At 52.4% G+C, this 25,828-nt stretch overlaps 8 protein-coding genes and 1 non-coding gene across 9 annotated transcripts; 4 read left to right on the top strand and 5 right to left on the bottom strand.

The window, feature by feature from the left end:
* Positions 1–246: 246 nt before the first annotated feature.
* BKA58DRAFT_443274 (uncharacterized protein) lies at positions 247–1,430 on the top strand (the record flags this gene model as incomplete). Its single annotated transcript, XM_046173964.1, has 3 exons — positions 247–559; positions 605–764; positions 821–1,430. 3 exons carry the CDS (start codon positions 247–249, stop codon positions 1,428–1,430), a joined length of 1,083 nt encoding a protein of 360 aa, XP_046022161.1.
* Positions 1,431–2,775: 1,345 nt separating this feature from the next.
* BKA58DRAFT_287499 (vacuolar segregation subunit 7-domain-containing protein) lies at positions 2,776–5,734 on the bottom strand (the record flags this gene model as incomplete). The annotated part of the gene is made up of 2 exons (XM_046166856.1): positions 2,776–4,885; positions 4,995–5,734. Coding segments are annotated over 2 exons (2,850 nt in total), but the record flags the coding sequence as incomplete, so codon positions are not given.
* A 1,528-nt stretch (positions 5,735–7,262) lies between these two features.
* On the top strand, positions 7,263–9,433 carry BKA58DRAFT_241144 (major facilitator superfamily domain-containing protein). Its single transcript, XM_046166672.1, has 3 exons — positions 7,263–7,610; positions 7,661–7,948; positions 8,010–9,433. Exons 1-3 carry the CDS (start codon positions 7,387–7,389, stop codon positions 9,262–9,264), a joined length of 1,767 nt encoding a protein of 588 aa, XP_046022163.1. The 5' UTR covers positions 7,263–7,386; the 3' UTR covers positions 9,265–9,433.
* Positions 9,434–9,704: 271 nt separating this feature from the next.
* BKA58DRAFT_t70 lies at positions 9,705–9,793 on the top strand. Its single transcript has one exon. It is a non-coding gene; the product is annotated as a tRNA-Asp (tRNA).
* A 533-nt stretch (positions 9,794–10,326) lies between these two features.
* BKA58DRAFT_241149 (kinase-like domain-containing protein) lies at positions 10,327–13,161 on the bottom strand. The gene is made up of 4 exons (XM_046166673.1): positions 12,940–13,161; positions 11,861–12,884; positions 10,990–11,811; positions 10,327–10,938 (listed from the first exon to the last, which is right to left on the bottom strand). The coding sequence occupies exons 1-4, from the start codon at positions 12,942–12,944 to the stop codon at positions 10,690–10,692; spliced, it is 2,100 nt and encodes a 699-aa protein (XP_046022164.1). The 5' UTR covers positions 12,945–13,161; the 3' UTR covers positions 10,327–10,689.
* A 28-nt stretch (positions 13,162–13,189) lies between these two features.
* Positions 13,190–17,963, top strand: BKA58DRAFT_391618 (uncharacterized protein). The gene is made up of 4 exons (XM_046170936.1): positions 13,190–14,500; positions 14,559–16,116; positions 16,177–16,975; positions 17,044–17,963. The coding sequence occupies exons 1-4, from the start codon at positions 13,604–13,606 to the stop codon at positions 17,765–17,767; spliced, it is 3,978 nt and encodes a 1,325-aa protein (XP_046022165.1). The 5' UTR covers positions 13,190–13,603; the 3' UTR covers positions 17,768–17,963.
* A 635-nt stretch (positions 17,964–18,598) lies between these two features.
* On the bottom strand, positions 18,599–20,767 carry BKA58DRAFT_241227 (heterokaryon incompatibility protein-domain-containing protein). The gene is made up of 2 exons (XM_046166674.1): positions 20,393–20,767; positions 18,599–20,328 (listed from the first exon to the last, which is right to left on the bottom strand). Exons 1-2 carry the CDS (start codon positions 20,712–20,714, stop codon positions 18,620–18,622), a joined length of 2,031 nt encoding a protein of 676 aa, XP_046022166.1. The 5' UTR covers positions 20,715–20,767; the 3' UTR covers positions 18,599–18,619.
* Positions 20,768–22,514: 1,747 nt separating this feature from the next.
* Positions 22,515–23,347, bottom strand: BKA58DRAFT_404983 (uncharacterized protein; the record flags this gene model as incomplete). Its single annotated transcript, XM_046171883.1, has 3 exons — positions 22,515–22,744; positions 22,848–23,147; positions 23,212–23,347. The coding sequence occupies 3 exons, from the start codon at positions 23,345–23,347 to the stop codon at positions 22,515–22,517; spliced, it is 666 nt and encodes a 221-aa protein (XP_046022167.1).
* An 840-nt stretch (positions 23,348–24,187) lies between these two features.
* On the bottom strand, positions 24,188–25,647 carry BKA58DRAFT_321607 (uncharacterized protein; the record flags this gene model as incomplete). The annotated part of the gene is made up of 3 exons (XM_046167817.1): positions 24,188–24,510; positions 24,561–25,156; positions 25,211–25,647. The coding sequence occupies 3 exons, from the start codon at positions 25,645–25,647 to the stop codon at positions 24,188–24,190; spliced, it is 1,356 nt and encodes a 451-aa protein (XP_046022168.1).
* Positions 25,648–25,828: the final 181 nt, after the last annotated feature.

Consider the following 25,828-nt stretch of genomic DNA (forward strand, 5'->3'; position numbering starts at 1 on the left):
CTAGACCTCCATTCCGATCAGACTATGTCACTGCAAACCCGGTAGGCTCCCATTATAGCACCGCACAGAGCACTGTCCTCTTCCCACAACAATTCTTTAGCGCCTCCTCAAATTGATACCACACGATTGTTGTACTCGCCCATTGCTCCCCTTTACTCACACCCAACACTCAACTCTTCATTGTAAGCCTTTTTGGTATCCACGAAGTGAAGCGTTCAAACTGACATACAGATAGAAGTGAACGCAATGTCCTCGTCTGGGTATGACCTAGGACCGGCGGTGGACAGTGGTCAAGGCTATGAAGCCTCCAATCTGGGGGATACCACAGCAACTGTGATGGCTCGTCTCGATGTCGCCCTCAACGACATGCCGGGAGTCACGATTCTGGACAAGTTGGACACTCTTATGAGCAAGTTCGCTGCCGCCAAGGAACTGCTGGGAGGCTTGGAGCCAGACATACTACTACAAGCTCTCAACACAGTCGATGAACCCGATCGCGAGTTGTTCAAGAGCTCAACCCTAGTAAACGCTTATGAGCATATCTCCAAGAACGGACATGGTACGTTGACCAGATTGGAGAGAAGACAAATTCTAATGTCTACAGTAGACGCACCCGAAGAAGAGGCTTCTGGAGATGAGCTCGCGACTGCTATTATGGCTGCGCTTGCGGCTGTCGACGAATCTGAGACATCCCAAGAGCAGACGCACCCACAAGAGCCACCTCTCCATGACACCCAGCGTGTCTTGCAGCCACCACGAGTCCAGTATGTTATTCCGTCGGTAGCCTGATGAGATAAAGTAACCATTAACGTCGATACAGGCCTCTCGAGAACAACAGCCGCCAGTCCAACCCCGCACAACAAGAAGCCATCTCAGAAAGCCCTACTCCTCAGACCGACTCTCGTCCCAAGCAAACACCCAGATGGTATACAAGGTGCTCGAAGGAAGAAAGGTACATCCTCAGTCCCGCTGGGAAAGGCCCTTGTACTCGCAAAGCGTGTAACTTCCTTCACGAAGACCAACATGCATACATGGTCAATGGCCTATATCAAAAGGACGTGAGCACCGGAAAGATACAAGCATGGGATTTGAAACCCTATACCAACCGCGCCGGACACAACACGGGTATAGAGAAGGCAGGCAAGAACGACCAGAACTTCGATGCATTCCTCAAAAAATTGAAGAACAAGGACAAGGTAAGCGAGACGAAGGCGAAGGAAGAATACGCTCAGAAGAAGAAGAAGACGAAGTCTGCTCTTGAGGCCAAGGCTGCTGCTGAGACTGCAGAGAAGTCCAAGAAGGCTGCCGTGGACGCTGAGGCGACTACCAAGGTATTGCCTAAGAAGCGTAAGGTCGCGGCTAGCTCAGCAGCCAAGGGCACTGCGGAGCATCCAGTGAAGAAAAGCAAGGGCAGCGAAGCTGATCGCTAGGTGTCTCCATGGCACTCTCTCATTCCGTCTACTGGAGTATATTTGGTCGCCTGCGCTGCAAGGACCTAACGATTTTCATGACCCAAGGTATCGAGACTTAGAACAGTACATGACTCCACGTCCAGAGCGCTCTCGCTCTGTACAGACGTAGTTCGAGCTGTAGCTAGATCAGTCTGCATTTCAGTAGATAATCCAAGATACCCACTTCCACAAACTACGCTTGTAGATGATGAACGTGACAGTATCGAATGGGAGACAAAGAGCGACTACTGGGCATGTGTAGTGACATATAGCTTGTTTTCATCGCATATAGGTACACGTGGCGCCTCTTGCATTTCGCAGAGTGATGAATAGGTTGATTTCGCGTATAAGAGATAAAGCGAGTACGTATATACTGCTGATGAGATGTGATGGCAATTTAGCAATCTGACTGCACTCACGAGTCCGCAACTAGCGTTATTTGTCATTGATCACGGTGCTTTACTCACACGCTCTGAAAAATTCCGTATGCCCGAGTTCTACTGTTGTCTCAAGTTATAATACGGCTGTATCAAAGTCGCATTGGACTAGTGGTGTCGATAGTGGGCGCGACTACGACAGAGGTGTCTTCACGCGCGTTCCGTGTCAGTTTCCTCATAGTGTACAAAAGCATCACATTAGTCATGATGCGAGATTAATATGAGTAACTCAATAAATTCCTGTATTCCATACTCCCAGCGCAATGCAAATGTCTTTCCAGTCCCTACCATACCGTGCCATGCCATACCTAACCTGATGCACCACCCTAGCCGCTATGGAACGAACAAAGGTCCAATCGGAACCAAAAGTAAAGGGCTAAATTATGGATACATAGAAGAGAGAGATCAAACGAATGTATTTGGATTCGCAGAGTGCAATCCGCCTCCAAGCTAAAACCAGAAAAGCGCTGAAAGTCGCTGGGGACGGAGGCCGGGTCCTCCAAAAGCTGGGCAATGCAGAAGAAGAAGAAAAAGTCATGATACAAACACCATCGCTGAAGCGCAAGGTCAAGGAAGGGCGCTCAAAACCACTCGCTGTGAGAGCATGCGAACAGCTGGTTCGGAGGAGGCGGTGTGTGGTGGTTTGCAGATCGAAAAAGAAATTCGTGAACGGCTGTGGAGCCGAAGGAAAAAAATGGTAACGCGTTTGCTGATTTCGCGGTTGCCGGGACGGGACAAGTCTATTGTGTCGTGAACTCGTTTTTAGTGGGTATCAGTTTCTTTTGGGCGATATTGCTAGGACCACACGGTTGTGCTGGCCCCTCTGGTTCGGGCAATGTTGTGGTACAGGATAGGACATGCTATAGGAGACTCCAGAACGGTAAGGCTCTGCGGTCGTAACGTCCCCAAGGCTTTGTTGATACAGGTAATGGATTCCTCCTCTTTTCTATTTCCTCTGCAAAGTCGAGCTTCTTCTTACGTTCAATATCCGGGTCGTAGTAATGGGTTGCCGTAACGGGGACTTTGAACTCTTGCGTGCTGAGAGGCAGTGTGTACTTGAAATTGCCTCGCACGATTAATTCGAAAGGATACTGGAGGACCTCTTCCCAACGATCACTGCCACCAGCTTCGGTCTTGTTTCCGGGATGCAAGAGTCGGAGCTCGCCAATAGATTCGGCGCGGTGTCGCTGGAAAAAGGAACCTTCAAAGTTTAATGGCGAATCGAAGTGGGCGATGCGGCCTAGCAGCATGGTCCGTGGTTCGCCCTCGATAGGATCGGTTCCTTCGTCTACACCGGTAATCGAGACATCTGGAACTGCGTCTTCCTCGATCGGTCTCCAATCTTCTACATTGTCATGTGGGCCATTCCCGTGCTCACGCCACCAACTGTCCGACCCGACGTGCTTGCTCTTAGCAAATAGCGAGATGTCCATGTCGGACACTGTGACGCCGATAATGTTGGGATTGACCGCGTTGACTATGAGATCTAGCATAATCTCTTCTTGACTTGCAACAACATTCTGAATGTCTCGCACTACAAGGCTAGTAAGCGGCTTCGTAGTTGCAAAGACGAGCCCAACAGCGCAGAATACAACGACGAGCAGCAGGATCGAGAGAACCAGGCAGCCAGCGAACCGCCGACACCACCCACCATCACGGTGATGGCGGCGCTCTAGCTGGCGTATAGTGGCAGTGTTGCGCTGGCGAGGCGTCCGGGCCCGTGGGCTCCGCCCAGACTGGATTAGAGGTGTGCGCTCATCATCGGCGATGTTTTCGGCGTCGATATCGTATGCTGCAGAGAATTCCCCACTTTTCTTGCTGCCGTTGCTGTGGCCATTGCCAACATTGAAAGTATGGAAGCGAGGGCTGTTCGGTTGCGACGTGTGTCTGGAGGACGGGCCACGTGCGCGCGAAGATTGTGGTACGGTATTGTCGGTGTCCATAGTGATGTGGCTGAGCGCGCCCCGACCCTGGCCGTGTCTTCCAATGTGGTGATGGTGGCTGCCTCCGCCCGCTCGTCCGGAGCCGATGCGGACAGTGCCTTCGCCGCGGTCATCGCCATCGATACTCGCGTTACTGTATGGGTTCGTGAATTTAGTCCTGCTGCTCTTCTTACTTGGATGCTTGTGGGTATCGAGGATTTGGAGTCGTGGATCTGTGAGGCTGGCTAGCGACGTCATGCTTGGCGTTCGCGAGTGATGCTGGCGGCTGCGAGTGGGCTGCTCGGGAGGATTCGATTCGTAGATAAAGGTAGCATCCGAGTCAGACGAGTCGGCCTCGTCGACGGCGCTGGCCACCTTTTGTTCGAATACATCTGCTTTGGATGAAGCTGTACGGTAACTTGTGTTAGTGCTTGAATAAAAATAGCTGAGATGGGGAGGGCGGGGAGGAGCCATGCTCAACGCTGGGCTTGGGGGTGACATGGTCAGTGAAGACGGCCGTTGGTCATATGAGCGGTATAAGACGGGGCTGCCGAGTGACGGGTTTACGCCGGAGCGAGAGCCGTACTCAGGCAGGCTTGGAATGTAGTAGTGATACGAGATGTGTTGGAACCTACCAGTGCCTGCATTGATGGATGCGGCCTTCCGTTTGGGGGCTTTCTTCTGGTTCTTGGGACGAATTGTCTCGTTACTGGGCTTTAGCCGTATGCCGCCGTCGACGCGACCCGAGGCGGATCGGTCCTGGTTTACAATCGATGGCTGCGCGACAGAGGGCACGGTCTCGGTTTCGACCGTCATGTTGCGGAGGGGCGGGTCTCGCGATCGCGTCGACATGGAGGAGAGGGAGGGTTTGGCCGAGACGGTGTGTGGACGATGAGTGTAGGCGGAGCGCTGTTCCTGCATCTTGCCCTTCTTGGCGCTCTTGGTCGCGCTGTCGCTCCCACTCTCAGTGTGCTTGGACGTGTCGTGCTTGGTGCTGAGGTCTTCGGTGACTTTGGAGGAATTGACGTCATTTCGGTCCTGGTCAGTTTTGTGGGAAGTCGCTGGGGGAACAAAGCTAAGAGCGAGGTTAACAAAGTTTGCGGATGGCAGCGGAAATTGGCTCCGTTGATAGTCTAACGTGCGTCGCGATGACAAACAGTGGGGCCGTTGCGGGGAAAGCGTACCTTTGCGGCTCTAGACCATCAAATCCGGGTGTGGCAGGCAAGCTAGATTCTTGCACCGTTGCCAGCTTGGGAGCCACGCCGCCGGAACTCCGCGAGGGCGCCTTGATGGTTTGCTGAGGCTGTGGCTGTGGCTGGGAGGGTGGCTTGTCGACGTCGCTCGCGGGCGCGTCTTCTCTGACTGGGAAGCGAGAGACTGAGGCTGGGGACGAGCTCTGGACAACAATAGCAGGCGTCGACTGGGCCTCGGGCTTCTTGATCTGCGAACGGAGCGAGTTGGTGCGCGAACGTGAGCGGCCGTCGTCGCCCGGCGGTGGTGACTTGAGGCGCGGTGAGAGGGGCCAATGGGGAGTCGTGTCGCCCGAATTCGGTTTTGACGATGGCTTGGAAGCGCGTGAGGCTCGCACCGTGTCGGTCGACGATGTTGGGGTGAGCTCCGGTATGCTGGTGGAGGACAGGGCACGCTGCACGCCCGGGGCAGCAGTCGAGTTGGACAGACTGGAGGCGCGGCTGGGACTCGCATCGGCGCTGCTCTTGCGTGAGCGGAAGCCCGGCCTCACGCTGGCACCGGACGGCGTGGCACTGCGCTGGTGAGGGCCTGCTGGCGAGGCTTCTCGCGACGAGCGCGGCGAGGGCGAGCCGTTGACGCTGAAGGGCGGGCGCTGGGCAGCCAGCGGGTGTTGACGCATGGGTGCCGACATGTCTGGGGCGGTGGTGCTGCTCGTGGGGTCGTCGCGGGCAGGCGTTGACGTAGTGGGCTCTGCACTCTCTGCCACGCCGGTCAAGGACTGGAAGCCGTCGAGGTCGTCGGCAGTGGATGCAGTCGGAGGCATCATGGACGTGCTTTTGCTTCAATGGGCCGCAGCACTCGTGGCATCCTGTGCGGGCTCCGGCGCGTCTTCGCTGGTTGGGGCCTGGACAGCAGGCAGGTCCGGGTGCGAATGGGCGGTAAGTAGATGAGGCTGCTGTAATGAGTACGCGGCGTGCGGCCGTTGGACAGGGCCGCCGCGCGGGGAGTGAGCTGTCGCTGTCGGTACAGGGGGGCTGTGGCGTGCAGACAGCGTGGGCATTTGAACGCGCTGCAGTCGACGATGGACGAGGTTTAACGTTGTGAAGACGGACACGTCCAGCGCTGCCTGGTTGCATCCGGCCAGCCCTGGACGGGAACGCTGACGCACCCGAGGCGCATTTCAGGCACGAACCGACGCCTGCCAGCGCATCGCACAAAGACCTGCTATCTCCCGAACACGACGAATCGCTCTCCCATCGCATCGTCAGCTGAGGCTCGCCGTCTTATGGAGTGGCTTCAACTTTCTCCACGCCCTGCACACCTTGCCTTGTGATAACGACTGATCGCCAGCTGCGCTAGCTTCCCTCTGGGGGTTTGCGCACCACACCTACATGCCCGGCATGTCGGCACTCGTGCAGAAGCAATTCTCATGCACATCCTGCAACGGGCAAGTGAACACCCCACGGACTTCATCCCACATGTCCATGAGCAGGTTATTCTCTGCCGCGTCGACGCTTGAGGGTCGGCACGGTCTCACCTCAGACGGGTGCAGGTCACTCAGTCATCGCACGTAGAGCCTGCTGCAGGTTTCCTGATTCACTGTGCATCATAGCCCTTTAGCCGGTCGAAACATCACCGAGACGCTGTGACAACGGGAGCGCATTGCCAGAACTGTAATAACTTAGGGGCGCAGTACTCTCTAATGTAACGTGACAGACGGCTCTCGATCACGATCCGATCTTGACGTCGCGCCAGCCCTAGGAATCGAGTGACATCTCTTACGTCGACTACATCAGCAGCAGACACCTAGCAGCTCCTTCACATACTCATATAGAGTTAACAAGGTAAAAAAGCGACAAAGACACGTGGCAGGGATTTCATTTCAATACAGCACCTGTAGTAAACAACACGTTGCGCTCCTTCCATTACATACAAGATCCGAGCTTCGCCCGGACATGTACGGCTCCGAATGTCTGCTGATAAGATTATCTTTGAATCTAATCAGATCGAATTTTCCGCGCTAGCACCTTCACGAACACCACCACTCCACTTTACGCATCCTAAATGCTCCTCTAAGTATCGATATTCCGGGACCAAGCACTGCCAAGTATTTGAAATCGCCTTAGTGGCACTTTGATAGGTGCGAAATGTAGAAGACGGTTCCAGCGTCATGGTCCTGGAGGGTCGGTAGTGGCCTGATGGTGGCCTCAAGACTGCGGCTCTGTGGATTTATACGAATGATGAACGGGTGGAATAGGGTTCTGGAAGATTGAAAGGGTATAAGAATGCAATGTAAGATACAATGATTGGGTGTAGTAGGCCTCTTCGTCGAACCTTTCTTCTCGTTTCTGGCAGGATTGCGCCATCGCTTCGGTGTCAGACAGCATGCAGTTCCTCTCTCGTTCCAAAATCCAGGCCACCGACTCTGTCGAGCCCGCCGGTATGTCTCATCAAGCGGCCGACCCAGAGAAAGGCACCCCCACCAACGCATCTCACGAGAAACCTACCGATCAGGAAAGTCTCTCCAGCAATGCCCAAGCCGGTGTCAAAGCCGTCGAGGCAGCGGCAACAGTATGGACAAAGTACCATCTCATCGGCGCCTATGTCATGTTAGTGTCACCCATATATTTCCTCTATACTCCTACTAACGTATACTCAGCATCTGGTGGATTTACTTCGTCACCGCACTCCAAGAAGTCGTCATCCGCGCCATGAACCCCTATGTAACCAGCGCCTTTCGCCTCCATTCCCTCACTGCTGCCACAGGAATCATGTCCTCCATCATCGGCGGGCTGTCCAAGATCCCCTTGGCCAAACTATTGGATATGTGGGGGCGACCACAAGGACTTTTGCTCTCGCTCTGCGTGTGGATGGTGGGATACGTCATGATGGCTTCGTGTAAGAATGTGGAGACGTATGCTGCGGCTCAGGTATTCTCTTCTACTGGGTAAGCACTCTTCATCTTTCGTCAAGCAAGGTCGAAAGGCGCACCACTAACAAGGATACAGATCACAAGCAGTATCCTACATCCTGACCGTCTTCATCGCCGACACCTCGACGCTCAAGAACCGCGCCCTGATGCTCTCCTTCGCAACTTCGCCCTACATAATTACAACCTGGATCGGCGGTCCCGTCGCACAATCCGTGCTCGCCGGGCCAGGCTGGCGCTGGGCTTTTGGCATCTTCACCATCATCATTCCTGTCGTTGTCACACCACTTGCTGCTTTAGTTCTCTTCAATGACAGAAAGGCGCGGAAGCAAGGTCTGCTCGAGCCACGCAGCATCGACTGGAGCGCTACAGCCATCAGGAAGTTCTGTGTCGATATCGATGCTGTCGGCATCCTGATACTGGTAGCGGGCATGGCGCTCTTCTTGCTGCCATTTAGCTTGTACAGCTACCAAGCGGAGAAATGGAGGAGTCCCATGATCATCGGTATGATAGTCGCTGGCTTCGTCCTACTTATCGCATTCCCCATTTGGGAAAGGTTCTTCGCGCCCGTCACGTTCATCCCGTACAAACTGCTACTGGACCGCACCGTCTTCCTCGCGGGCATCATGTTCGTCTTCGTCTACTTCAACAGCGCGGTTTGGGGGAGCTACTTTGGATCCATGTTGCAGGTAGTCTGGAACCTCAACGTGACTACTGCCAGTTACGTCCAGAGCATCTACCGCGTCGTATCCTGTTTCTGGTGCTTGGCGGCTGTCGGACCGGCAATCAGGATCACGGGACGATTCAAGTGGGTTGCAGTGTTCTTCGCACTCCCGATCGACATCCTGGCCCTAGGACTGATGATCTACTTCCGACAGCCAGGCACATCAGTGGGTTTCATCGTGATGACGCAGATCTTCACTGCGGTCGCAGGCGGCACAATCGTCATCGCCGGCGAGCTGGCTATGATGGCGCCATCCGATCATCAGCACATGGCTGTCATCATCGCTGTGCTCAATCTCTTCTGCTCTATCGGCAGTGCAGTCGGAAGTACAGTGTCGGCCGCCATCTGGACTGGAACTTTCTACAACAACCTCGTCAAGAACGTCCCCGGTGGTGTCAATGTCGCCGACATCTACGCTTCACTGCCTAACCAGCTGTCTTACGAGTGGGGATCGCCTGAGAGGACTGGTATCGCGCAGTCTTATGCGGATTCGCAACAGCTCATGCTCATCACGAGTATTTGCATGCTGGGGTGCGCTCTCATCGCCGCTGTGGGGTGGCGCGACATCAACGTTAAGAATATTAAACAGGTCAAGGGTCGCGTTGTCTAAAGGTTGTTCGCCTTGCCGTGGATTACAAGTCCAATAATAGGGGCGGTGCGTGTTAAGTCTCGAATTTGAGAGTACCTAGCAGCCGCTTTCGAACATACCATGACACAAGGTCAATAAATATTCCGTACGCATCCGCAGGCGATTTAAAAGATGTGCGTTCATATGCTGCTATTGAATACGTAATCATTCGCGTTTGGGTTCTATGCAAGACATTACACGATGGAAGGTTCCACCACTGACTCAGACCCAATAGCCGCTGCCACCCGAGGACCCCACCATACAAATTTTCGCCGCCAGACCAACATCTACCAACCACTCATATCCGTAGCCATGCAACATGAGCATCATTCGCATTGTTGTTGATGACGCACAATAAGGTTATAACTGTTAGAATTTTGAAGTTTTCCATCAACCACCTACTCAACTATTAAGTTGATCAATCTTCAGTAGTATAGTGGTCAGTATTTCCGCTTGTCATCTTGCAAAAGACAACTCGCGGGAGACCGGGGTTCAATTCCCCGCTGGAGAGCTTCCTTTTTGCTGCTCCTACTTCCCGGTGAATGTCCAAAGTGCTGATCAAATGGTGTGGCATGGTATGGGCACGTGATTAGCTATCATGTCCATGCTTTTTGCACGCCGCAGAAGCTAGTGATGGTAGATATAAGGTTGGAGTAGTCTTGGAATACATTGGAAGTGTCTGCAGGATGTCGAGTGTTGTTTTTGCAAGAAGGGCGTCTGGGTAGTTGGTTAGGCCCGCGGGTTTGGAAATGGCACCCGTGGACAGCGGAAGCTAGGGATAGTAGATGCAGAGTGGTAATAGTCCAAGGTTGCATAAGAAGTGTATGTACATAGCATATCATGTGTTGTTTTTGCGTAGGGGTGTTTGGGCGGGTTGCGTCCGTGGGTTTGACATGGTACCCGTGGACTCCAAAGCTGCTTAAGTGCATCATGCGAGAGGATACTAGCAATACGCTATTCGAATGCTGCTTTTGAGGCTAACTAAGGGCACTTCTTGGAATATACGTATACTTCTCCAGTCTAGATTTGTGTGGATGCATTGTGAGGTTCATCCGGGGGGGGGGGCTAGGTGCTAGTTACGCGGCAGCGCGATCTCGCGGGAATTGCCCCGCCTGGCCCTCCTGCACTCCATGAGCCCGATCACTAGCTATGCGATAGCTCGACTGCTGGACTTCTTACAAAACATGCATGGTATCTATATTAAAAGCGCATTAAGTAACAGGTCTGTAGACACCAGACTTGGCGCGACAACACTATGCAAAAGCAATCACCGTTAACCTTTGAAAGACGAGGCACTGCTGCGTCGCTTGGACTTACCGACCACCTTTCTCAGCTACCAAACGCTGGCGCGGATCGAAGCCATTGAACTCCCAAACTGCAGCAACTTCAAAAGACGATTGCGCTAGATCACTCTTGCGAAGAGGGCGATGTTGAGCCCAATTCACGAGCGATATTGCCCACACTCCGCCGCCGCCCATGTTTGCCCTTCTCTGCTACTTTGAGATGGTCTGGAGAGGTAGGAGTCCCAGCGCCCACTGTCTTGTGCCCAGTGTCACCGGTATCATTGAGGATCACAAGCATGTCGTCCTTTGCAACAGTTAGAACATGTAGCAACTCGTCGTTCCGTGCACTATCTTTCCGTAGCTTCTCAATCATCTGACAAGCAGTCGTTAGGTTTCGCTCACAATATAGGTGGATTGCACTGACCTCGACTACCGGCGGATTGAGCTCTGCGGAACCCTCATGATTGATCACAAAGAAGCAGGAACCCCCATGAACAGTATCACGTTGGCGCTCGAAGTCCTGAAGAAGCTCATGCCCTCCAAAGTACCAGCACACAAACTCCAAGAACACACATCCAAGGGCCCAGACATCGCATTGGGCGCTGAGCTCACCGTTCGGGAGTCGACATTCGGGTGATTGATACGATCTTGAATATGGAACGGTGTTCCTATCTTGCGTCGAAATAAATTCCTTGTCACTGAAATGCGCGGTCCCAAAATCTGAGAGCTTCAGAATACCGAGTCCCGGAGTCGATGTTTCAACGGAAGACGTATGGGGAAACCAAAGGATGTTCTTGGGCTTGATATCTCCGTGCCGGCCAAAGAGAACTCTTCGCTGCCTGATCGATCCAATGGATTGTGAGCGATACCGCCCAGCTCCGGCCGCCGGTACTGCGAATGTGATGTTGCGAAGCATAGTTGAACCCGAAAATGTGTTGTATCGATGTATGTAGGAGACCGCCTCAGCTAGACCGTGACACTGTTCCTTCAACCAGGTAGACAGTGCTGCTTCATCATGACAAGTTCGAGGATTTTTTGTTCCCCAATACTCAGCGAGGTCCATCTCAGCCCAAGGAAGAATGAGGCAAAGGTGGTTGTGTTGCTCGTAGGTCGCGAGTAACTTCACTAGATGGCGAGGCGCATGTTCATGCTTGCCCAGATTCTGTAGTACTTTTAATTCATGGAAGGCGTCACGACCTCGGCTGCTGATGAAGATCTTTTTTACTGCAACGATATTGTTAAGAACCTAAACACGCGATTAATTAACGGGGAAGACGATGCCAGTGGTTACTTACTTCTTTGTTGTCAAATGCGTGATGATCGTGATGAACTTCAGCTTTGTGTACTTGCCCAGACCCACCTTTGCGACCAGTATTGTCCCATTTTGTGAATGGTAAGATGTGGTTTTCAGAGACTTTGCAGTGCGATTCTATGCTACCGTCTGGCCTACGGAAGAAAGGTGCGAGAACCCACCACTGGTATAGCAGAAATTGACTCACATCATATGATCTCTTCAGGCACTTTAGTACTGGTTGCGCTTCACCGCAGCGCCGCAGTCTGAAGACATCATCTTGAAGTTGAAGAACAAGAGGCAAGTCGGCATCGCAGACTCGTTCTCTCACGAAAGACCATATTTTGCGTGGTCGACGCATCAGCAGCAGGATTGCGAAAATCCGTTGATAAGAAGGCTTGTCAGGTTGGGCCGTGGCGACAGGGCTGGTCGGACTCGCCTGGCCATGTTGCGCGCCCTCATCCTCTGCGGGCAAGTCGATCCTGATATCGATAGCTAATCGCCGATTGCGCCGCAAGTATCTGGTTGGAAGATATACCACCCTTGATAGTTCACGTTCGACTGATTCTGGCGTAACAAGCGTGTCTAATTTGCCCTTTGGCAGGAATTTTCGCTCGGTGGATGGCTCGCGGATCAAGGCTATTCGAAGTTGATCGCCCAAGCGATCCTCATCAACAACAAGGCCGCCGAGAGGCAAGTCTTCTGCTCTCTGATGAGATACTCTACGTGTAGCTTCCTCTCTCTCTTCCCGTGTCGTATTTCCATTTTCTGCGACATCTGGTGGCGAGTGGAGGACAGCTGAGCGAGTTCTCCGTGGAGTCACTTCTTCCCTTGGGTCTCGAGGGGTCGTAGCCAGCAACACACCTTCAGAAAGAACCTTTCTGTGACGTTTCGGAGCCGGTCCTCGGATCAAAGCGCTCAAACGATTTGTGCTGGACTTCTGACGAGATGGCAGGGTTTTGCTCTCGTCGTCTATGTCGGCTGCTGATGCTGCTCTTGCAGGTTGCGTCACGTCGCTCTGCATCGCGCTGTGTCACCTGTCATCAGCCGTAGTGCAATGGAGAGAATGCAGTATTTGTATACCTCATCACGCTTTGATTCGTTGACCCTGCAGTGTAGCGTATCTCGTATATGAATTATGCAAGCTCTTTTTTGAAGTATCCGTTCGTTCGACACTTGTGCAGGTATCGACATGTCTTCTGCATTCCCGACTGGACAGGCTAAACAATGCCGCGAGATCAAGCTCCTCCACCCGCTTATCATGGCTACTCGGTTGTAAGGCATGTCCGCTGTAGTGGCTGCAGTATATCACATGAATGGTAGGAGGACCTTCAGCCTCGACCCCGCAGTCACCGCACGGGCATCCCGTCCCGCTTCTAGGCCGCCTATGCAATTTGCCTTGCCGCTGCCTTCTTCTCGCATCCCCCACAACACCCACTTACACCTTACAGCTGCACACCAAGTTAAGCCACAATATCGAACATGCGCGCCTGATCACGAATGTCTGCATGTAGCAGTCTGGGATCATTCGAAAGCCTTATCTCTTCGCGCTGATTTGCTGAGCAGAGCCTCATCTTGGATGATTCCGGTAAGACGATGGCTCTCCTCCCAAGCAGGATCACTGCAGCGGGCGGCTGGGACCATTGGCTTTCTACACATCGGTAGAGGCGATGCCAGCTCTTAGCGAACAAACGACCAGGGGGCCGAAGAGCCGCAAGAGCTGTTCCCGAGGTCTGATGGAGCTTAAATGCCCACCGTTGGCGGGCCAAGATCCGTGTTTTCCTGGCATCTTGATTTCTCAATAATACTATCCAACCTACAGCAGTCCACGAGTCTATCGACAAGTAGATTCACGATTGAAGACACCCACCAGGATATGTCCGCAAACAGCGACCGGGCGATAGGATGCGACGACAATTATGCGACGGAAATTGTGTCTGAAGACAGTTTTCAGTCAGAATCCGAAGCCGACTCCGAAGCCGAGCCAAATCCTCTTCAGGCGCTATGGAAGAGCCTTCGGACCTCCATGAGCACCAGCATGTTCGAAAGAACAGAGACCAAAATGTTTCTCCCCCGAGACGCCTTCGAACAGATATTGTCACGTACCGCCGAAGGTCTGAGTGGCAGACGTAAGCTTGTGCTTGAGGTAATGGGTATAGAATCGAGCAGGCCTAGCGAAGACGACAGAGCACTCGCAAACTACATTCTGGACAGTGCGCAGAAGGTCTTTCTCATCGCAGTCTATATACAATTGGAGCAACTCCACGCGGCGATGAAACTTTTCCAAGTTTCCCGGTATAAAGATGAGAAATTGCCGGTTGAAGAATGTACAGCACAACAGCTGCAAGATACACCAAAATGCCATCAATTCGTGCGAATGGAGACTGTTCAAAGGAACCGTAAGAGAAAAGAAGGAGAAAAGAATCCAGTACGGATATGGGATATCCATACCATCAGCAAATTTCAGGATAGCCAGTGGATTTTTCTAACACCAATCATCTCAGCTCACGATCAGAATTGCAATTTTGATAATCGCTGCCCAATTCCATTTACTACGAAGAACACACAACAAAGCAGCGGCGCACATGGTATTGTATACAAGTATACTATTCACCCTGCCCACTTCAAGAATTCACTTCATCAGGTAGTTCACGTCACAGTCCAAGATTGACTGGGATTTGCGGGCTAACGGCGAATTACAGTACGAGACTGAGCCTTCCGTGGTCGCAGTCAAGGCTTTTAGGAAAGGCGGCAAGAACGTGGCTGTCGATGTGAAAAGAGAAGTGGACGCGTTGGCCAAGATGAACCAACTCAGAGAAAAACACATTGTCCGGTTCATCACATCCTTTCAGCGTGGTACAAGAGATGATTTGGAATACTATGTTTTGTTTGAGTGGGCGGACGGCGGAAATCTCGGTGACTTTTGGCATCAACCGCACAAACCGAAGCGGACGGCCTCTTTGGTAAAGTGGGTGGTGGAGCAACTTTGTGGGCTTACGAGAGCGCTGAGAGCAGCCCATTACATGCCAGACGGGGCATCTTACCGCCACGGTGATTTGAAACCCGGCAACATCCTCTGGTTCCCTAACAGCGATGGATACGGCACGCTCAAGATCGGTGACTGGGGCGAGGCAAAAATTCACAATCAAGTTACTGCCTTGCGCCATGGTCGCGTGGATACAACCGCCAAGTATGGCACAAGAAGATATGAACCACCAGAAACGGGCCTGCAGTCGCTTCTACCCAAGGGAGCTCCGCATGTACGGTCCCGCTTATACGACGTCTGGGGTATGGGCTGTATCATCCTCGAGTTCATCATCTGGCTGTTGTACGACCATGAAGAGCTCTGTAGATTCAACAACAGTAACCAAGGATATTTCGGTCCTTCTGACATGTTCTACGAGATCAGTCACGAACGAGTTGTACGAATCCATCGCGTTGTGGAACACTGGATGGAGCATATGGCAAAGGACGGATTATGTCGTTCAGGTGAAACGGCTGTCGGGAATCTCCTCCAAATTGTTCGTACAGGTCTTTTGGTCGTTGAGCTCCCCGAAGATGGTGGTCTTGCCCCTCCAGTTGAGACCGGGATGACTTCCAATACGCATGATGACAGTCCATTGATCAGCGTCACTACGCCAGATTCCACAAACCCTGAAGTCGTCCATGGGTCGGCATCAAAACAGCGGACTAGATTGCGCGCCAATGAGCTTGAGACTGAATTGCTCCAAATAGCTCAAGGCAAAGAAAGTGAACACTACTGGCATCAAAATCAGGAGCCAAAACCAGCGCCTGTGGACATCATAGGCTCATCTCATTTACCGGTACCTACTGGCCATAGAGCGCACTCTCCTGGTCTTCGCATTCCTACAAATGACATGGTCGACTATGCGCACCCATCTTTGGATCCAGAGGAATGGGAGTTCGAAGTCGATAACGACTTTGCTGCGACCATATCGTCTCGGTTGAGAAGTACCATGGGAATTTCTCCGCATCAAGCCCCGCCGTCAGCGAAGCTGTGCACTATCTGTAGAAGCTTTCAGGATCGGCTACTAGAGGCAGAATTTGCAATTTCCTACGCTACACAAACGCTCCAAACACACTCGAAGGCCAAGAGCTGCGATCTGTGCTACCTGGTATGGCGAACCTGCCGTGACAAGTTGGAGGGAGGATGCAAAAGTGTGCACCTGCAAAGGGCTGGCTCTACTGTGCGCCTGAGAGGCACGAAGCATCCGGTACTTACCGTATTACGGAGCGATGGTAAGTCACCGCTCTGACGCTGGGACGACTATCTTGTGCTCACTGCTGTCACCAATATAGATATTGGCGGCCGTGCGCATAATGTTCAAATCGGATTTCCTGAGCTTTCAGGGGCAGGTACGGATCTGCACCTTCACTTGATAAGAGATTGGCTGGACGATTGCGATGCAACGCACTTCAAGCCTGTTTGTAAGCCTCCCGAGGACACAAAGCTGACGGGGAATGCAAGTGTCAGACTGCCGACCCGTCTGATTTACGTTGGAAGCGAAGGCGGACGTATCGTCAAACTCCGGGAGATGCAAGTTGGAGATACTGGAGACTGGATCGCGCTTTCTTACCGCTGGGGCGACTCTCCACCTTTCTCTACCACTCGACAAAATCTCACTCGTCATATCAAGGGTATGGCGCTAACGACTTTACCTCGTACGTTCCAAGATGCGGTCAAGGTGACTCGCGCTCTTGGGAAGGAGTACCTATGGATAGACTCTATCTGCATTATACAAGGCGAAGATGGCGACTTCAGTTCTGAGTCAAAGCGGATGGAAGATGTGTACAGTGGTGCCTACTGCGTGTTAGCCGCCAGCTGCGCCACCGATCAGAGGTCAGGGTTCTTACTACCTCGAGCAAAACGAGAGCATGTCGCCCTAAACTGCGAGAAAGGTGGCAGTAGTGCAAAAATCTACATCTGCAGTACGATTGAGGATTTCCGCAGTCACGTACTACAAGGTGCCCTGCACAAGCGGGGGTGGGTGTTGCAAGAGCATGCCTTGGCTCGACGCACGGTGTTCTTCACCGAGCATCAAACGTATTGGGAATGTGGTCATGGCGTTCGATGCGAAACCATGGTGAAAATGAAAAAGTGGGTGATGTATTCTCGTTCCCTTTGGCGTGAGTCGCTGGCTTGACGGGAGCTAATAGTGTCGTCAGTGAGTCCGCTGCTTTACTCGGGGATCCAGAGTTCCCTAAGATTCTCGACCCGGCAAAATATGGTGAACGCATTCTCAGATTCCAAGAGCTGTATCGACAGTATTCTCGACTGGACCTTTCAGCAGATCACGACCGGCCGACAGCTATTGGCGGGTTGCAACAGCGTCTTCTCCGCACGATGGATGTGCATGGCAGATTCGGCATCTTGGACGACCCCAACAAGAGCAGCCTCCTTCACCGTAGTCTCCTATGGCATCGTGGAGAGGGCATCAAACGGTTGAAATCAATCGCATTTCCAAGCGATCGGGAACGCGTGCCTTCTTGGTCCTGGATGTCAGTGTCGGGTGGAATTGACTATTTTTCCTTGACATGGCGTCAATATGACTGGCAAGTAATACAACCTCCGTGGCCGCCTTCGCCTGTAAGAGCGCCCAACGCTTTCCACGGAAAAGCACAAGTATTTGATATCACGGCTGCAAGGGTGAACGAGGACAGTGTTATGTTGGACAATACACTGGATTCGGAGGTTCTGGAGTCCATGGCAATTGTGCTAGGTATTGAGAAGGGGTCAAAGGCGATCGAAGACAAGAAGCATTATATACTCGTGGTCAGGCCAAAGGTGAAACCCAGCGCGAATGGTGCAGTGCTATACGAACGGGTCGGAGCAGGTTATATACCAGGAAGATGCCTGAAAGGAGAGTCTAGATCTTGTACGCTAGTATGATCCGTAATCGTGCTTTTCCGCTTGTGAACTTAAAGTATCTGGGCGGTTATCACGTCAATTGCAGCATACCAGAGCCCAGCACTCTATCGATACTGAAGCAGCAATACAGCTAGAATCGAACGATGTATTAGCATAGTATTGTATCTAGACGACTCTTACTTCTGGCAAGCATACAATAATCTTCACCCGCTTCAAGTGCCAGAGTCTGAGTTGCAGTCGTTGAGGATACTACAAATATGTGTCGTAACCTCACGTACCGAGCCTGCGCTGGGCTGCAGGTGACATAGTACAAGGTCACGGAACGAATAGCCTTCTTCCCGACAAATGACACGAGCTGTGTATCCGACATGCAAGAACCCCATTAAAACGAATTTCTCAGAATCGCGTGTCATTAGCGAGAGGCTGCCGCGGTAAACCACGTACAAGGGCACCAATATTGTCAGACATGAGGCGGTGCTAATGCGGGGTCAGTCGGGCTGTGTAAAGGGCTGCCACATGACATGCTACCCCCTCCTTCTCTCCTCTCTAGGGTGTCAACTCCCGTAATCGCCACCAACCTAACGTTCTAATTCTCTCGTCTTCGCTTCTATTGCAAAAGAAACTGCAAACCGCAATTTTCAAGCCACATCGCCCAAGAAAGGAACCGGTGCCCATGCCTTCCGCGAGGTGCATCACCAGTAATTGTAACAATTGGGCAGCGACGGGGGAAGATTTCTGTCATGAGTGTCTGGACAAACAGGAAGACCAACATGCAGATTGCCCTTACGTATTGAGTGCTCAAAGAACGATGTACGAATATCGCCAAGCATGAGTCAGTCGACGCTGCTGACTGCAATGTAGCATACCGCAGAACTATTGGATGCGCACGACTTGCTCCACGATATCTCGGAACTTGCGACCAGTATCTTTGCCACCAACGGACAGCCACTCAAATGGTCTGACATGTTGCGCCTCGCTTGGGAATGCGTGCTCGCAACCGTTTCCACGATACATCTTACCTGACCCTATACCGATGCGTCGGTAGGTGTTGGATTCATGGTCCGATCTTGCAAGGATCAAGAAATTGTGATACAGGTATCTGCGGTGATGGATAGAGTAAAGGCTCAGAAGTGTAATCGGCTCCTCTCGTTCTTGGTCGAGAGCGTCGTCATACGTTCTACTTCGTAACTGTTCTGAAGTGCCTGGGGTTTCGTTTGCATTGTAGGGTGGTACGGATGCATCAATAGAGAATTCACATGTGGCCCGCTTATCGGTATTTGGCGAATATATTGCACCGTCGATGCAGATTGTATAGGTTTCGATATCGTGAGAAGGCCGCCGCAAAAGAGCTGCTACAGCGTGGCCATGTACAGTCAATGAGCATGCCAAAGCTCTGCTATATGGACTGCTGCCAGTACTCTTATAGTAAAGGTCGACCAGTCTTGTGTGCTCAATTCGAGAGCCAGGATATGAGTGACGCGCGAGCCGGAAGTTCACAGCACCAGACGATGAGGCCCACGACCAACTTGGGGCAAGCCAGGTCGAAGGTTCTAGAATTGGACCAAGATCGCGTTGCCAGACCAGGTCATAGAGCAAAGTCTCCTTCCATCCACCCGCGATGTACGTATATCCGGTTTCGGCCCCAAATTTGTTCGCTAGACCACTCAAAGCTGGGAGTCTGTCTTCGGGGAATTTCAACTCTCGAGCCGAATACTCTTCGATTATTTGACTCCAACTTCTAGAGAGTTTTATGATTCCGTTTGTTGTTGCCGTCCCAATAGGTGCAGGGAAGAGTGGATCTACTGGAAGTGCACTATGGCGGCACTCGCATGCTTTGGATGCTCTACAGGTCCACTGTAACTCTGCACCAGTAAAGGCTATAAGTCGCGTTGAGAGCATCTTCTCTTGCAGACCCCACGCCCGTGTATCTAGTGGATCGATGTCTCTCGACCGTCCAGTCTTGGCATGTATGCCTCGAGCAATCTTCCTTCTTGCTTTGAATACCACATCAGGAGGGCCTCTCTGAAATCCGCTAAGCAGTTCAATCTCTTCGTAAATTCGTTCCCGTTCCTGAAACAAAGAGTGGTGCGGGTCTGTCGACAAAGACGCTGCTATAGTGATGGCAGACCCTTCGTAAATTTGGCCCATCCTTGCAGCTTGCTCTTCCCAATCTGTGGAGCTATCTTGAACTATACATAGAGTATCAATCCAGAGGTAGCAGATGCCAAGACTTCGTGCCATGTCTGCAGCATCCCGGAAAGCTATAGGGAGTCTTTGTCTGTCAAATCCAAGCTTCATCTCTTCATAGTTTTCTGACGTAGTCATAGCAAATCCGCTACTGCCCCACGAGTACGATAGAGTGGCATATATACCCTCCGTTCCAACAGGTGGCTCGACTACACGGTATCGGGTTCTGGAAATATCGACAATGCGTTTGGGGAGGCAGCTTGGTCCCCGGTCACATTCCTCATGATCAGTGACACAGGTATAGTAATTTTCCTTCAGGAAGTTCACTGACGCTGCGAAAGTCGATTCCCTCGGAACGTCGTTGCCCACTGTTGGATACATGGGTCTTGTATTCGCTACACCGTGATTATTTAGTGATATGTATTTGTATAGGATTTCTATCAAAGGAAGGATACATACTCGGACACGGATAAATTTCGACAACCTCATGGAAATCGTTTCCACCTGATGAGTGTAGCTCAGCCGGCGAGTCTGCGTATAGCAGCAGTTCAACCCGCATCTCTTCAGCTACAAATTGCAACAGCAAAAAGCTCTGCAGAACGACATCACAGAAAAAGCATCCGTGCTCCGCCGATATGCAGAAGTCATTGAAGGAAAGTCCAGGAAGAACAGTAAGTTCGGGACGACGATCATTGTCGTGGTCGCGCGCGTATAAGTATCCCAGGGAGCTGCATGTTAGACAACATACATCTGCTGTTTCGTCGACAAGCTTCAAGCTCATGTCGCGCGGGTACCTATGTACCAGTGGCGTATTGAGGAATGAAAATATTTGCGAGGGGCCTGTGAAAATCATTGGAAAACGGTCCGTCATATACCTAGGGCACAGCCTCCTCATGCAGACGGGAAGGCGCTTGAGCCAATCAGATGGGGACCCGGCTTGCTGGAGCCAAGCCTACGTGAGTTCTGTGGTCAAAGGGCCAATTCCGGGCCAATTTCGTCATAGCATATGCACCATCCGCTGCACCAGCATTAGCAGTATCGCGACCGCGATTTTTACAGGGTGAAAGTGAGCTGCAGAGGTCGGGGAGATAAAGACGAGCCCCTAGAAGAGAACAGCTTCATGCATATGGAGGAGGGCACTACGTGGCATACACACAAACAGCGACGCGATCGTCAAGCTTCAAGATTACGGCTCGTCGCATGATGCCGTGCCTCAGGATACACCGGTATTTGCGCTTGGAGCGTTTGTTCAGCCTTTTCGTTCAACGAACACTATGTATGGCCGGAAAGAAGGCAGCAGCTGACCTCATGGTGGCAGGTGCGCCGCTGGCGAGTAAGTGCGAGGAATACAATGAGTGCACCTATGGCTATGGCGGTCACGACCTCGGATCAGAAGAGCAAGTCGATGCCTTTATCGTTTCTTTACACAATAGAAGCAACTCCAGTAGCCAGAGAATAGAGGCGAGCTTGTCATGTTGCGTTGCGCATTGCTCAGTCAAAGGGCGCCCTGCTTCAGTCCGATTTAGCTAATTACTGCGCAGACAACCACCCCTCCTTTAGCACTTTGGATACCGCAAAAGTACATCTTTTACGACTCTTGTGGAGCTCAACCATGGTACGGGGATGGAAAGGTCCCCACATTGAACGGTGAGCCAAGTGACACCTAAGGCATCACGGCAGAATTGCTTGTTGTCGGATCCATACTTTGGCACAGCATCAGACGCAGGAAGCCATAAAGGTACGAATTATCAGCCAGACTCAGCCATGCACCTTCAAGAGTTCAACTAGAGCCATAGGACTGAGAGCCCGTCGATACGCCTGAAACCTCAAAGTCTCAGCCCTGTCGCACTTTGAGATTCATGATGCCCCGTTCAGCCTCACCGCTTTTAGGTTTAGCTACGCGCTTCTACAGCCAGTAGCACACATCCCGAGCCAGCGAAACCACTAATAGCATTCAAAAGAGCATATGTGTAGCGGCATAATGGGAATATAGATGTCTGGCATACACAACTGCGTTGCGATTACATGTACAGCGTTGCTACGCCGCGTTGCGCCGCCTACAGTTCAGCACCATCAACTCGTCATAGCGATTATAATCTAGCGACTGTCCCGCAGCCACAGTACTGTACTCAAACGATCATCTCCCAGATCGACGGTTCCGCAAGTATCAGGATGTTAAGAAACAAGGTTCTCGACTCTCACAATCAAAATTAGAAATCTTCCACAACACCAGTACGGCGCAGTCACCCCAGATCAGACTTCTCTGAGACACCGATAAATTAACCATAATCAGTGGTAATCTTCATTAGCGACCCCTTACAGATGATGAGATAATACATCTCTTCGCCTTTTAACAAGCCTGGAACTTATCGAGAATGAAATGAGATGATCCATCGATACAGCAACGTAATGACGATCAAGACCAGTTGTGTAGCAAGCCCCTCGAGTGTGACAGTTCAATAGATCTCTTAAGAAGAACTCATTTGGGGCCACTGCCAGTCAGCATCCAAAAGGGATTTTCTAACAACTCCGCGGGGAGCATCAAACGCCACAGTCGTACAAGATCAATCCCATCAGCATATCACTCACTCAACTCCTCCTCACATCCCGCAAACCGAAATGTCCTTCCCACGACCTCCCTCCCGTCCACAACCAACCTCGCAGCAACAACCTCATACGAATCCCCCTCATACGCCCTCAATGCCTCTTCCTGATCAACTGACTCGCAAGAGAATGCAAGACCACCCATCACAGCGCCCGGCTCATCAACCAACGCTTTATACCTCCCCGCACAAACCCTAACACGCCCGTCTAGCAAGATAGCAGCTCGCAAAGGCAGCAGCTCGCAAAGGCAGCAGCTCATCAGCAGGCACACTAAACAGTCGTTCAAGCCTTGCCGGATCCGCCAACGTACCATAGAAGAAGTAGCGAACGGGGTACTCTGATCCCTCCTCTCCATCAGGGATGCCCACGACAGGGAGATCAGGCCTATGGTGAGGCAGTGTCGGATCCCACCCCAGCAAAGGCAGCACTCCAGTATCTTTATGCGCAAGTCCAATCCTAATATTAATGAACTTCTGATTCGGACAGTGCTTCTCGACCCAAGCATCAAGAGCGTTGATGCTGGATTGAGACAGCCGACAAAACCCCGATTCACTGTCTTCTCCAACGCCACTCTCAAGTTGTGGTACGCGAGGAAGGCCGAGAGCGTTGGCTACATCGCGAGGTGTGGAGAAGGGGTGTTCGAGGCGGAGGAGATACGGAGCCTTTTAACCGACGACGGGGACGTGTGCGTGAGGTGGTAGAAGTATACATAGACTTGGAAGGTCTCGATGGGATGTGTGCTGAGGTGGAGTCGCCGCCTAGCTCCTCGAAAGCCTGGGTAGCGGCATCGTCTAGTTCGAGGTAGTCCATGGCTGACGGGGTGATGGTGGACTGGAGGTGGATCTTGAGGTTGAGCTGGTGTTAGAAGGTCCAGGGAGAACTGGGATGCGACACCGCGAAAGGAAGGGGTGGAGAGTCCTCATGGCATTTACGAAAGGTCGAATTATGGTTGACAGTTAGGTAGCGAACGGGTAGTTCCTTGGTTACACGAGTTCAAGTTGACTGTAGACACCATTCTTATCGACATACGTGATTGGTTGGTTCATTAACCGTTTCCATTCCATTAAGCATTACACTAGATAATAATATTCTCTTTCTTTCTGCGGTGGTAGGCTCGAGCCGAGCCAGTCATTACCACCTATTCCCAATCCAACATGGACATAGCATCTGCCATCCACGTCATTTCGTACCACAACATCATCAAAACCCCCTATATGCAGACATCCAGCCGCTCAAAAAGTAGAATGCGGAAAGGGTGGCGGCCGGGCGCTGAAGCGAATGTATACAACAACACACAGACACAACTGTGCCAAAAAAAAGTCCAAAAGGTAAGCGACCGACTTGGGTATCAAAAAAGGGGTACAATAAACCGCGCGTTGGTAGCGCTACAAGGGATGCCCACGAGAAGAATGGTTGTGGTTCCCCGATGCATGCATGCGGCAGCGTCTCCGCTACTGCCGACACCAGTGATTCTATGCCGTCAAATCCATGGTGTAGATAATGGATCGCTGAAATGCTTCGCAAACAAGAAAAACTCCGCTCCAATGCATAGGTCGTTAGAGGCCGTCACCCGAGGAGGTAAGGTGATAGTGCGAAACGTAGGGATGAGTATAAGTCTGTGGCGAGAGAGATGTAGATGAGTCGTAGGTCTTAGTCTTTGCGGAGGGTGGTGGGCTCCGTGTCGGATCCGATAGTCTCGCCTTCCCAGAGGCTTTGAGAGTCGTCGGTTGGTGATCGTGCGCCGATGGGACTCCTGCCACCGGTGGAGTAGGATGAGGAGGAGCCGCTAGCCCAGTCGTCCGAGTCGGAGTGGGCGTGAGATGGGAATTCCTCGTAGATGTCGAGCATGCTGTAGCCAGCACCGTCCATGGGGTCGCCGATCTCGACGAAGTCGTAGTCCCAGCGGAACTCCTTGTCGGATTGCGGGCGGGGGAGGAACTTGGCGCGGCCGAAGAAGTAGCAAACACCAGCAACTGAGGAAAATTAGCGCTAGACAAGAGTGGGGCGGAGAATCGAAACTTACGCAGACTGCCGGCTACCAGGTCAACGGCGTAGTGGTGGGAGAAGTACATGGTCGACCACCAAAGCCACATGGTGTAGAAAACGTACACGGGGAAGAGCCTGGGAAAGACGTGTCCCATAAACAGCGTCTCGAGAGTAGCCCATCCAGAGTGCAACGAGGGGAAAGCACCAAAGACCATGGGCGAGGCGTGGAAGCCCGAAGTGTAGATATCAATGCCAGTCAGCTTGTCGATTGCCTTGAGTCCCGCGGCGTCACCAGGGATGCTGTAGTTGGCGGGGGCCAATCCGTACGAGTTCTCGTACCAGGGGGGCGAGCATGGAAAGACGATCTGGATCAGAACAGCTGTGATGTTCATGTAGCCAAAAGCGCGCGCCCAGATGGGGAGGGTACCAGGAGGCGCCCAGATGAACATGCATGCGCTGACAATGACCGGCGATACGTAGTGTACGACTCCGTATGGCAACCAGGCGAGGATGTCCAGGACTGTGTGCTTGTGTGCGGAGAGGATGTTGCTGAGGTTGGCGCCGTAGAGGATGTTCTCGAGGGCGGGGAGGACGCGGACCCAGATGGCAGGGCGGTAGTCTGCGGAGATGTATCTGGGAGACATTAGTACGGATCTTGCCACAAGTTTGAGGAAGAGGATTACGTACTTGCAGCTAGAGAAGAGGAATAGCCATGTAAGAGTAGGAAGTAATGGGAGGAGAAATTGCCGTGTGATGGGCAGACACAGGCCCGTCATGAGCAGCGTGGCTATGAATGTCTTTGCAAAAGGCCCCGGCGCCTCGCTCACGGAGAGGGAGAAGATGGCGACGATGGCGAGGAAGAGATACTGGGCATCATATATGCTCCAAGAGTGGGTGCGCAGGGAGCGCAGGGTATCCGAGGGCGAGAAGGACGTCTCGAGGCCGGCGATGGATGACGTGGGCGCCTGGCGACTGCGTATGCGCGACTTGGTGGCCCTCCACTTCCTGCGCACGCGGTGGGGGATAAGACTGGGCAGGGCAGAGAGCCCGGGGACCGAGGTGCGCGACAGCATGTCGGCGGCGGTGCTGTTGTCGAGGAATGCGAGGTAGCTCTTGTTGGTCATGGTGAAGATGGCGAGGAATGGCGCTTCAGGGCTCGGTCGCTCGGGGGTTTGTCTGTGTGGCACAGTTCCAGGTAGGTGCAACAGCAGACACGCGACCAGAGGCTGGTGAAGGCACGTCAAAGTTGTACGTCGTGCAGGAGGTGGGCGAGCGGACAAGAGGGAAAGAAGGCGGAAGAGGGCG

The sequence above is a fragment of the Alternaria rosae genome (genome assembly GCF_020736505.1).
Source record: "Alternaria rosae strain MPI-PUGE-AT-0040 chromosome Unknown BKA58scaffold_9, whole genome shotgun sequence".
Taxonomy (NCBI): Eukaryota; Fungi; Ascomycota; class Dothideomycetes; order Pleosporales; family Pleosporaceae; genus Alternaria; species Alternaria rosae.

What these genes read in the sequence shown, in the direction of transcription:
- BKA58DRAFT_241144 (XM_046166672.1), top strand. Translation starts at nt 7,387, where the DNA reads ATGCAGTTCCTCTCTCGTTCCAAAATCCAGGCCACCGACTCTGTCGAG. An exon ending in CTCATCGGCGCCTATGTCAT is followed by an intron (nt 7,611 to 7,660) that starts GTTAGTGTCACC and finishes ACGTATACTCAG; the next exon opens with CATCTGGTGGATTTACTTCG. An exon ending in CAGGTATTCTCTTCTACTGG is followed by an intron (nt 7,949 to 8,009) that starts GTAAGCACTCTT and finishes ACAAGGATACAG; the next exon opens with ATCACAAGCAGTATCCTACA.
- BKA58DRAFT_241149 (XM_046166673.1), bottom strand. An exon ending in ACGCATTTGACAACAAAGAA is followed by an intron (nt 11,812 to 11,860) that starts GTAAGTAACCAC and finishes TCGCGTGTTTAG; the next exon opens with GTTCTTAACAATATCGTTGC. An exon ending in TCAATCCGCCGGTAGTCGAG is followed by an intron (nt 10,939 to 10,989) that starts GTCAGTGCAATC and finishes ACTGCTTGTCAG; the next exon opens with ATGATTGAGAAGCTACGGAA.
- BKA58DRAFT_391618 (XM_046170936.1), top strand. Translation starts at nt 13,604, where the DNA reads ATGCCCACCGTTGGCGGGCCAAGATCCGTGTTTTCCTGGCATCTTGAT. An exon ending in TCAAGAATTCACTTCATCAG is followed by an intron (nt 14,501 to 14,558) that starts GTAGTTCACGTC and finishes GGCGAATTACAG; the next exon opens with TACGAGACTGAGCCTTCCGT. An exon ending in ACCATGGTGAAAATGAAAAA is followed by an intron (nt 16,976 to 17,043) that starts GTGGGTGATGTA and finishes TAGTGTCGTCAG; the next exon opens with TGAGTCCGCTGCTTTACTCG.
- BKA58DRAFT_241227 (XM_046166674.1), bottom strand. Translation starts at nt 20,714, where the DNA reads ATGAGCTTGAAGCTTGTCGACGAAACAGCAGATGTATGTTGTCTAACA. An exon ending in CGAAATTTATCCGTGTCCGA is followed by an intron (nt 20,329 to 20,392) that starts GTATGTATCCTT and finishes ATCACGGTGTAG; the next exon opens with CGAATACAAGACCCATGTAT.